A 12,028-nucleotide genomic window follows, 5' to 3' on the forward strand; every position below is an offset into this window, starting at 1 on the left:
AAATGCTAGCAGTACAAAATGCTATTATGACCTTCAAAGACCTACTGCATCCAGGCCAGCTATTTATAAGGACAGACAACACCACAGTGATGTGGTACATAAACAAACAGGGGGGAACTCATTCATACCCCCCTGTGCAGACTAGCCATGTCCCTTTGGAACACAGCTCTGGAATTGCAAATCCAACTTCAGGCACAATTCCTGCCAGGGAAGGAAAACACACTGGCAGACAGCCTAAGCAGAAATATGACAGATCCACACGAATGGAAGTTGCATCCTCAAGTTTTTGCAAAGATAATTCAGGCATGGGGACAGCCAGACATAGATCGCTTTGCTACCCACAGAAATTACCAACTGAAAAAATTTTACTCAAGGACCTATCATCCACAGGCCTGGAAAGTGGACGCACTTTCTTTCAATTGGACAACATTGACAGTCTATGCCTTTCCACCTCTCCCTCTGCTGCCCAAAGTTCTATTAAAAGCCAGAGCAGAGAGGCCAAAAATGATTCTCATTGCTCCAGACTGGCCAAGACAACACTGGTATCCACTCCTGAAGAGCCTGATGCATTCCCCACCATGGATCCTGCCTCTAGTGCCTCTCCTGTTGTCCCAGCACAACTTCAAAACTCTTCACAGCCAGCTAAAAACCCTCATTCTAGCCGCATGGAGTATCCCTCAATTTCCTAACAGACCCTCCTCTTCAAGGAGGTGCAGGATGTCATCTTGGAGGCCAGAAGACCTTCTACTAGAAAAGCCTACTCTGCCAAATGGAAATGGTTTTGTGCCTGGAATCAGAAAAAGGGCCAGAATCCTTGGGTAATAAACTTACCTCAAATATTACAGTAACTAGCTGAGATGTTAAACAGTGGACTTTCCTTCTCCTCCATCAAGATCCATGCTTCAGCCATTTCTGCACAATACAACACAGATCCTCCTTTATTCTCTCATCCTCTCTTAAGACAGTTCCTCAGAGGGGCTAAGAATATAAAACCCCCAAGGAAACCACCAGTCCCTGCTTGGGACCTCAACCTCATATTGGAAAAACTGACCCTGCCTCCATTTGAGCCAGCTGCTTCAACAGAACTACAATATTTGTCATGGAAAACAGCCTTCCTTCTGGCTATCACCTCAGCACGCAGGGTTTCAGAACTACAGGCCCTCATGGCTGTGCAACCTTTCATCATTTTCCATCAGGGCAGAGTTTCCTTACGAACCAACCCTTCCTTTATGCCAAAGGTAGTATCCAGTGTAGCCTTGAATCAGTCTATCCACTTACCTACCTTTTACCCTAACCCACAAAACAAAGGGGAAAGACTACTGCATTCCTTGGACATTCACAGACAACTTCGTTATTATTTGGACAGGACAAAGCCATTCAGGAAATCCGAGCAACTCTTTGTGTCCTATGCTACAGGTGCTCAAGGAAAGGCTATCTCCAAACAGACAATCTCAAAATGGATAGCCCACTGCATATGCTTTTGTTACTCATTTCATGGAAAAACTGTGCCTTCAAGCATCAGATCCCACTCCACAAGGGCCACAGCTACCTCTACAGCTTTCCTCAGGGTGGTTCCTACCAAGGACATTTTGGAAGCAGCCACTTGGAGTTCAGTGCACACTTTCTCCAAACACTATCACCTTCCACTTTATTCTAAATCTAGAGTGGGCTTTACCACAGCAGTCTTGCAGGGCATCCTTGCTCCTCCTAGTTCCACTTAGTGCCTGCCTCTCCTATTTAGCTTTGGGATCCTACCCATCTGTTATGACTGCAGCTGTATGCACGATGAACATAGTACAGTTTTGTACCTACCATAAATGTAGATGTTCGATTGCATACAGCTGCAGTCCAGGTTTCCCTCCCTCCATCCCCTCTTAGGACAGGCCTTATGACAAACGCCTTCTCATACAACCTGATTGGGGTATTCTTTTATGGTGTATTTGCTTGTAAACTACTGTTTTTTGATTATTCTATATTGCATTATTACATAAGTTTATGTTTTGCCTTCCTTCTGGGGGCACCTGACATCTGGGGCAAGAAAAACTGAAGAAGATGGTGTTGGCTGGCTCTTTTATACCCCTGCCGTACTGACGTCAGGGAGGAAGCGACGACAACCGACGCCGGACCTAGACTTTGGAATTCGGCCGACCGAGGACCCGCCTGACGGCAGGATAACCCATCTGTTATGACTGCAGCTGTATGCACTCGAACATCTACATTTATGGTAGGTACAAAACTGTACTTTACAGCACATAGCAACTATGAACTTCTAGTCAGCTCTTAGCCCTTCTCAGCTTGCCTGACCCTGCACTAAGTATTTTGAGGCAGTGTAGCAATTGTCCCCTGCAGCTTCTTCTTTGAGGACTATCTTGGCCCTGACTGGGGTGTCTTCTACACTATCAAGGTCAATGTTGACATTCATTTTTTTTTGACAAGATCATCACCCATCCTTCACAAAAAGGTATTGCACTGTCTATTTTTCCTTCTCTCTTGGACACTGGCCCATCTGAGTCCTTCACCCATTGTCATTGACCTAAAGGACAGAGCGCTCCATACACATTGAACACGTCTTTCAGCAGGGCTCCCGAGATGCTTCTGGGTCCGCGGAAGATCCCCCCCCGCCGGTCTCAAAATGTCATTGTGAAAGGAGGCACATTTATTCCCCAGTCGGGTATCTCACACCATTAATGGACCTTCATGAAAGGTAGTTCCCCTACCAACGACTCCAAGTTCAGAGAGATGTTGGCATTGATGCACATGAGGGGTACTTGGCCCAGTAAACTCTCATGTTCCAATTGTTTTTGGTTTGTATCTCTGCTTTCTGGGTGGTTCCACCTGCTGACCATCTGATTGACAGAAGGATGTGATGGGTGCCTAAGTTGGCAGAAACCTTTCTCCATAATCCCAAAATACCGTATTGGAGCAAAGGCACTCTTAACAGATTTTATTGTTGCAGTAGCCAGGAAAGAGCTATCTGAAGAAAGCTCTAAGTCCATCCTCTGAAAAGAAAGTTGAGGACCACTGACAATTTCAGGAAGTGTGCTCATGCCTTAGGAACCTTTTTGCTTCAGGCTTTAAATTACATAACTCACATGGCAAGATTCTAGAGGGATCTGGCAGAGCAAGCTCTCTGGAATCTCTCAGGAGACCTCCCACAGCAGAAGCCAGGAACCAACTTAAATTTCAGGTATAAGGCCATTTTATCTAATATGCTCTGTCTATGAGGCAGCTTCAAAATGCAGCAGATGGAGCAACTAGAGCAGCAGCATACCTCTCAACTGTCTAGATTTTCACACAATGTCTAGATTTTTGCGTCATATTTTTGGTCTGTTCCTCATAAAATTTGTTGTTTTCTGGCAAATCACAGAGAGTTTCAGACTTTATATCCATCAGAAATGCAAACTAACACAAAACCTGTTATTCTAGCAACTTTCCAAGTTTATAAGAGTAATATTTAAAATATGTCCCCTTTTTTTGGGCCTTTTCCCTTATTTTAGGTTTTGTCCAGATTTCTTCTGCTAAGAGGTGATTAGTATGAGCAGCAGGCACTAGCATTGTCATGTGCTGCCATGCTTTGTTCCATCAGTATGATTTTGTGGACAACTTTAAAGCATCCATTATGACAGATCAGCTTGTTTGGACCCATAGTTTAAAAAAATTGTGGAAGAGTAAACAAGGGGCCAAGATTGTCTGTAGTCAGAATCCATTTTATAACCTCTCAGAAGTTCTTTTCAAGAGCCAGAAGGGTAACAGAGGGATCTGGTTCACTACATCTTAATGGCTGTCTTTTGATTCCTCTCAAAATGGGGTTCCCCAGGGCAGAGGGGCCCCTTTGATGGATTACACTCTAGAGGCATAGGTGGCCTGCAGACAATGGTTTAGGGTTCCTTTCTCCAGAAATCCTCCCAAACATCCCTGTAGGATTGCCAGTCAGATTCTGGTGGCAGTTGAAGGCTGTCCGTCTCCTCTAGATGCTTGTTTGGCCAGCTCGTGAGGTAACTGGGTGAAGAGCATCATATTCAAAGGCTGACATCATCCCTTTCACATCAACCCCTAGACAAAAATGTCCTGCCTCTTCCAGATGTGCCACCCTGGCAAAAGAGACCAACAAAACAGGACATTTTCCAGGGCCTTCAATAAAGGGTAATCCAAGAGGTTCTACCAGACCACAAACGTTCATAAGTAAATACTAGGCTATTAGTTTGCAAGCTGTTACAAGCCTTGCCAATAACCAGAGATTGGAATCAAAACCTGCACCTTGTATCTGTGAGGTGAAGACCATAACCATTATGGCAACCACTTCTCCCACTTTGAGGCGAGCCACTGGCCCAGTGATGAGATGCAGTTGGGCCACACTGAGGATAGTTCGGCCTAGTTGACAGTCCCTCCCAGATCCCCCAGCCCCATGGGATGGAGGAGGGGTGTACAGGTGGCAGTAGTCTTTCATGATTCCAGGGCACTGTGAGAGCTGCTGCTGCAGGCTGTAACACTTCCCTCTGAGGAGGGGAGACACCTTCCCAATGACCTTCCCAGACAACCTGGAACCAGCCATGGCTCACAATCATGGACAAAATGTGCTTGACTGGCAACTGGCTTGCCCAGAAGGGGAGGGTGATCTGCTTTCCTGGGTGGCTGACCCAGCTGTTGAGTTGAATCTTCTGGGTGGATTGTGCATACCCCACCTTTTTACCTTTGAATTGTTTCATACTTCTTGAACTTGCTCTTCAAAGTTCTTTTCAATTTTCCATTACAGTCCTTGTCGTCTGTTGGTCTTGTGCCAATGTTTAGCTTTAGTTGGAGTTTACCACCTGCTTTAGGCTGCATTCACAAACAGTCTGACTCTGTGAAGACTTGATCCTGGTGTGCCAGGGGTTGCTACTGGGCTCTCACTTTGTCCTCAGGATAAGCCTTGATCATAAAGACTTGGGCCCCAGGGCAGCTTTGGGTAGATAGATTTTTGTATGCCACATTTCCTTCAGCCATTGCCCAGGCGGGGATTCAGTGCTGGGGTCTTGTCTCTCCACTTGCTGTTGCTGTGGAAATCCTGATTATTTTCTTTTTTTTTTTGCTCAGTAATATGTTTAAATTCAGTAGGTTTCCACATCTGGTCTGAGGTTGTGCAAACCTCAGAGCAGATATTTTTAGTCCCAAAGAAGAAAACGGACCTCAGGCCTGTTCTAGATCTCAGTGGCATAAACTTTCATATCAGAAAGAACTTGCAGATTGTCAAAATGCAGTTGGCCTTTCCATATCTTCAGAAAGGGGATTTGATGGGCTTGGTAGACCTTCAGGATGCATATCTCCTCTTTAAGATTGCAAAGCTATACAGAAGATGTCTGTGCTTCAGGTTGGGAACCAGTCATTATCATTTCTAATTCTTGACATTTGATGTCAACACAACCTCCTCGAGTTTTCACCAAGTGCATGGCGGTAGTCACAGCTCACTTCAGGCTGAAGGGGTTTTCAGTGTTACCATACATGGATGATTGGCTCCTTGCTGCAACATCAAGCGAATCCCTTATTTCAGCAAAGAGATTGCTTGCTTTTTGTGTCTACCCTTAAATCTCAAAAAATCAAAACTGGAGTCAAAACAAGCTGTCGATTTCATGGGATGCCATCTGGAAACAACCTCAAAGTTCAAGATTACATGCAGATAAACTTCTGTCCGTCGGGCTATTTCTCAGTCTTCTTCAGACAACTTCTCCTCTACCTTCCCTTATATAGCAAGTATTAGGTGTGATGGCAGTGGCTATTGCTGCAGTTCAGCATGCCAGACATATGAGAGTGCTGCAGTAGACACTTAATATGCAATAATCTTGGTCCACTCACCCTCTGTTTTCTTCTATGACTTTCTTTAGTTTGCAAACATCATCTGCAGTGGTGGATATGATCAGTCTCCATTCAAGCAGGTCTTCCATTCATTTTGCCCTTCCATCAGCCACTGTCACTACAGATGCTTCCTCTCTGGGCTGGGAATGGGGCTTTTTGAGGGAAGGCCTGTCCATGGGACATGGTTACAAAATGAGACTTACCTTCACGTCAGCATTCTGGAAATGAGTGCAGTCTTAGCATTGTACACTTTACAGAATTTTCTTTTCCAGGGTATGATTTTGATCCAAACAGAGAACACCATGGCAGTGTGTGTGGTATATAAAAAAGCATGGGGGTTTCAGTCATACCCTCTATTCTGAGAGGCCATGAGAATGTGACAGTATGCAATGTCTTCATAGTGCTTTTAGCTGTATTGCTTGTTTTGGATCAGATCAGCCTTCTAGCAGACATACTCTGCCATTGCATTTTAATGCTCCGCAGCTGGTCCCTGAGTCTCAGTAATCCAGATGATGCCAGATTTGTAACAATCTTTGTCTCCCCTACCAGTACAAAATGTAGCAACTACTTTGCACTCATTCTTCCATAGGGACAGACACTCAGGAATGTCATATTCCATTCTTGGCAATCAGAACTTCTTTAGGTTTCCCACCTTGTTCCTCTCATTACGAAGTTTCTAATTAAAAAAAAAAAAAAAAAGTTTTGACAGAAAGCATCTCTGTGCCAGGCCACCATTGTGTGTATAGCCCCCATTTGGCCCAGGCAAATTTAGTTTTTCACGCTTTGAACTCCCCTGAAATGATCTTCCTGGTTGTTGGATTTCCAACCAGGTCTGTGATGGATAATAACGCATACATTTCTAATAGACTATTTCATTTGGATCTGCCATCTTTAAAGAGTATCCAGTTATGATGCTCTTTAGGCAGCCAAGGATTCTGCCCCATCAGTCGAAGCTGACAAAGGAGATAATAGAAGATATAGAAGATTATGATCAGGTCGCTGATCATAACCCAGTTATTATGTGTTCGAGACCTGGAGAAAGCATCCTGTTTAAAATTAGCATTGCATCTGGACTTAAGAGTTGGAATCGGGGGCCTGCATTTCTAGCATTCATTTTGACACATGTATTTGGTGCGGGAAAACAGTTTGTGAAATTAACTAACTCATTTCACTAGTGAGATGCATGTCTGAAGTGGATGTATGTAATCCCCCCCCCCCCCCCATTCAAAGCATTTGTTACTGATTTCAGAAAGTTAGTACAAGGGTGCCAGCTTTTTGCTAAATCAAGTGTTGTAAAGTAATTTATTTGCAGATTGTAGCAAGCAAAAACTTTGAAGTCTGGCATATGAAGTTAGGATATTTGCAGTTTCTGGTTTAATACATTTTCTTTCTCATTTCTTTTGTTTATAGTTTGGAAATACTTGCTACTGCAACTCAGTCCTACAAGCACTTTATTTTTGTCGTCCTTTTCGAGAAAAAGTGCTGGCTTACAAGAGTCAGCCAAGAAAGAAAGAGAACTTGCTGACTTGTTTGGCTGATTTGTTCCACAGTATAGCTACACAGAAAAAGAAAGTTGGAGTAATACCACCAAAAAAGTTTATAACACGGCTTCGAAAAGAAAATGGTAATACATGGTTTTACATTTTATTTCCTGTTTATGTTGTAGCATACTTCTACTGGTTAGGAGATTAGCATTAATAGAAATGGATACTGCCTTTTCTATTTTGTGCAGCAGATTTGACAAAAATGTTGTAAGTAAAATTTTCATTTGTAAGAAGAAGAAAAAAAAGGTACATATTAAGAAGTGGCTTAATCGAAATGCAACTGATTTTTCCCCAGAAATGGTGCTTCCAGGAGTTCAGCTGCTGTGTCATTTCATACTGTAGGCATATTGGTTTATTTTTTTTTCTTTAAGGATAAAATAACTTGATTCCATGCAATACCTTTTCTGTAAGCTGCGTAACTGTTTCTTTGAAAGGTCACAAGACTACAAACAGAGGCCATTTATTGAGCTGATCTAGGAAATTTGTATGGTTCTGTTTACAAAGTGACCAATTTCCCTGCTGAATTCTTGAGCTGTTTGAAATTCAGAAGAATCTCAAATGCAAAATCACAGATAAACATGCTAATGATGCCATATTTTGTGTGTGTGTGTGTGTGTGTGTGTGTGTGTGTGTGTGTGTGTGTGTGTGTGTGTGTGTGTGTGTGTGTGTGTGTGTGTGTGTCTGAGGGGGGCACTTTAAAATCATTTACCTTTTGCTGTACGGCTCCATGTCTTGCATAAAAATAAAATTATGAATTAAAACGCTGTCTGAGAGTTGCATTAGGGTAAGTAAATGCAGCTGCAGAGCTTGAGTAAAAAGAAAATTAGGCACAATGCACCTCATTACATTGTTTAATAATTAAGGTTGCTTTTTTGTAGAGGCCCAGTGGTGCAAAGGGATAAAGTCCTTACCTGTGTCCCAGATGACCCATGTTGAGTTAATAACATTGGAACTGGAGGTGCTACAGGAGGAGGAGGATAGGAGTGAGCAGCCAGTGTCAGCTCAAACATCCTCAGGGAGGAAGCATGGCAGCAGACTAGGTTATCTGCTATATGCAGTATATGAAACAACTAGCTCCAGCAGCATGAGTATTAGTTGAGAGATTGCACATGCCCAGAAGGGCATATGCACCTCCTGCGGACAATGATTGCAGAGCTGGCAAGGTGTCGTGAGAGGGCTGGAGTTAGAACACGCACCACATCAACAGCAGCAGTAGTAGTAGTGTGCTTCATCACATCCTTCATCTCCTCACTGGCTCGAATTGGGTGTGAGTTAAGCCTTGCAGAAGGTGGCTAAGGTGGGTTTGATAGAACTGGTGAAGGATGAGAAAAGTTGGTGACAGCTAATAGCTGCCGGAAGGGAAAACAAGATTGGCTTTATGCCGTACTCTTATACTGAAGTGTTAAAGACAGTGGCTAGCTTGTTTGTACTAGTCATTCCGTAAAATGGCATGCAACAAAAGCCAGTCACTCAGTTTGTTGCAATCTTTGCTCTCCAGGTCTGTATTTCTAAGAGTCTTAAGTAAATCTGAATGGAAAGTTTTCCAAAAAGCATATGCAATTAATGAGAACTTGAATGTGCATAATACACTGCTGTCATTACAAGGGTTACCACAGTTGTGTAATCCCTGTTTTATATATACTAAGTCATCTGTTTTCATATCTTGAGGATTTTTAGCTATATTTGTGATGGAGAGTAAAATTGTTTTGCCAGATATGAAATATACTGATGTGCTGAACTTCCCCTCTCTCACTTTTAGTGCATTACAACCAAACTCAGCTTATTTTACTCTTGGCTTATTTTTTCTAAGTCTTCTGCCACTCCTAGACTCAAATTTGTTTTCTTAACTGGATTGCTTGCTATTCATAAAGTGCTTTACCTTTATGCATGTCCCCAGAAGAGAGAAACATTTGGCTTCAGATATAATCATGTGAGAGAAAGAGACATGGTAAGGAATAGCAAGCAATCACTGTCATACTGCATTTTCTAAGACATTTTGTTGTACTTCAGGGTTGTGCTCATGCAGAGGCACTAGTTGGTGGGTGTATACTCACATTCCCATGCCTGCAGTCCAAGTCATTTCTGCTTGTCTTCCAGTCCTTGAGATCTGAGGAAAAAGTTCTTGGCCTGCGCCAGCATTCTTTGTTGTATTCCCTTTTACCCACTTCCTTCTCCCTGAAGAAGACTTGTGACTAGGTGTCTTCTCCTCCAGTTGACTCTCTGATAGCTGGATTGATAATGGAACCCAAGTTCATGGAAGTATAGTTGAAAATTCTGCAAGTTTTGCGTTCTCTGTTACTTTGCACTTATGAAATGCCTGTGTAGGTTAATACTTTTTGGTAATTCTATTTTATAGCCTCGTACCAGATGTATTGAAAATACACACCTGTTCTGGGTGCTACTTTCTGCCCTTTGTTTAAATAGGTCTCATTTTTCAGATTTTTTTTTTTTGTCTGTTGCTTCAGTGTAATCTTTCTTGAGAACTCTGTGTGGGTAGGTATTTTCTTAAATGATTTCCCCATTTCTTCTATATTCCATCTCTCAAAATTCCTAGAATGGCTTAATTTAAAACTGCTCACTGCCTTAACTGCTTCCCACTACCACACGCTGTCCCTGATCAGTATGGGGTCAGACTTTGATATAATAGTCTTATGGCTGTATGAAAAGTAACTTGCTGCACCCTGTATGTACAGATTTATCAATGTAGTGTTCATCGACTTTACAGAAGGTTTTTGACTAACTGTTAACTTCTCCTCTGTGAATTGCTTTGATTTGTTTTTGGTCCCCCTTAAAATTTGTGGTTCTCTTAGTATTACTGACAGGTGCTTCTTATCCAGGCCTATTAATGTTTGGATACCGAGCTACCCAGATGTTCTTCGTGTTTCACTGTTGCAGTCATCACACTTGGGTTATCTGCCTGCAGGTAGCCCTCAGTCGGCCCGAATACCAGAGTCTTGGGATTTCTGCGTCAGATGCTGTTGCCTCTTCCATGACGTCAGGTCGTCAGGGGTATAAAACATGCAAGCCGATGACATTACATCAGTTTTTCTTACCATGGAGGAGCCCGAAGCAGAAGCCGTTCGCAAGTGCTGGTTGGCCGCTACCTGAAATTTTCATTTTTTGAGTATCAAACCTGAAGTTTTCTAAAGATAAGTACCCTGTTGGGGATCCTTTCTTCTTGCTCTAACCGATGTCAGAAAAAGTTAACAATTGTCTTGCCTGTGGAAAGCAAATACCTCACAGAGATTTTCATTTTTACTGCGTCACCTGTTTAAGCCCAGACCACGACATCCCTCGCTGACGGTTTTGTGCCTTGTTTCACGCCCAAACTATTCATCGTCGGGCTGTCTTTGTCGCTAAATTCTTTTGCTCTCATTCTGTGTATTCCGAAATGGCTTCGATAAGCCATCCGACTACCGAGCTTCTGAAAAACGTAAGAATAAAGACAGAGACAGACCGCATAGGTCCAAAACTGCAGATGACTCTTCCATTACGCTAGTCGCCAGTCTGCCGGTACTCAGTGAGGTGCATTCGCAGCCCCTGATACCTGCTTCTATAGATTCGCAGGCCTCTGCTGAGACCCATTTGGAGTCCGGTATGCCACGAGATGCTTCTTCAACTATGGAACCTGCAGATGTCTCTACCTTCAATGGGTCCGGAGCTGCTGTGCAGACACTGGCTTCTGAGGGTGTATTCGGACCTACTGATGTTTGGATTAAACTGACAACTTTGTTTTTGGCTAAAACCACCGAGTTTCTCAGACCCAGAGTTCACACTACGCCTCGAAAACTGATGACCAAAGCACATGCTGAAGCTCCCATGCCACAAAAACAAATGCTTAGAATGGCTGAAGACCTTATTACTCTAATTAGGGGAAGTCAGCCTTCCCCTGCTAAAAGACAAAGAATTGAATTTTCTTCGGATTCTACAGACCAGGAGTCTGACTCTGATCTTTCTGATTACCAGGAAATACCCTTATCGACCTTTAAGGATTCAGATGCAGAGGATTCCATTCCCTCTGCCTCCCCTCCAGAGGATTTTTCTTTTGGTGAAACCTTACATACTTTAAGAGAGCATTTCCACTGGGAATGCCAGGACTGTCCTCAGTCCAGAAAGAGACTCAGAGAATTTTTAGATTTGTCTCAGCACAGGCCTCTAGCTGTACCCACTGTCCTGGATATTGTAGATGATGTCTTCATGGAATCCAGTCTTACTCCTGACACTTTACCACCAGCCCCTAGAAAACCTGACAGGTACTATAGAGTACCTGACTCTCACAAATTTCTGTTTAAGAATCCTACTGTGGATCCAGAGACCATTTCCCAGGGACTTAAAGGCATTAAGGCTACACCAGCCAAAAACCCTACCCCTTCAGGCAGGGATTCTAGAGCTTTAGACAGATGGGGTAAGAAGGTATATACCTCTGCAACTTTTGCCATCGGGACTTTGAATTGCCAGTTTCACATGTTGAAGTACCAGCAACATATTATGGAACTAATTAAACAAAAATGGTGTTAAAAAATGAACCACTATATCCCAGTAATTCCACTTCTCCAGGTTTCTTTAGTTGAATACGTTTATTCAGCAAATCCAAGTCTGAATAAGCAGCAGCAAACTTGATACAAAATCCAATAAAAACAGCAACAAAATTGATA

The 12,028-nt window shown here is 43.0% G+C and overlaps 1 protein-coding gene across 1 annotated transcript in view; it reads left to right on the forward strand.

The window, feature by feature from the left end:
* Positions 1-6,740: 6,740 nt before the first annotated feature.
* The window catches only part of LOC122803252 (ubiquitin carboxyl-terminal hydrolase 12-like), a gene marked incomplete at its 3' end in the record, with an annotated part of 535,227 nt that continues 529,939 nt past the window's right edge, over positions 6,741-12,028 (forward strand). The window contains 2 exon segments of the mRNA XM_044072845.1: positions 6,741-6,824; positions 7,240-7,453. Of these exon segments, the coding sequence (XP_043928780.1) occupies positions 6,741-6,824; positions 7,240-7,453 (298 nt within the window).

The sequence above is a fragment of the Protopterus annectens genome, chromosome 5.part1 (assembly GCF_019279795.1).
Source record: "Protopterus annectens isolate FY-2018-M chromosome 5.part1, PAN1.0, whole genome shotgun sequence".
NCBI lineage: Eukaryota > Metazoa > Chordata > Ceratodontiformes > Protopteridae > Protopterus > Protopterus annectens.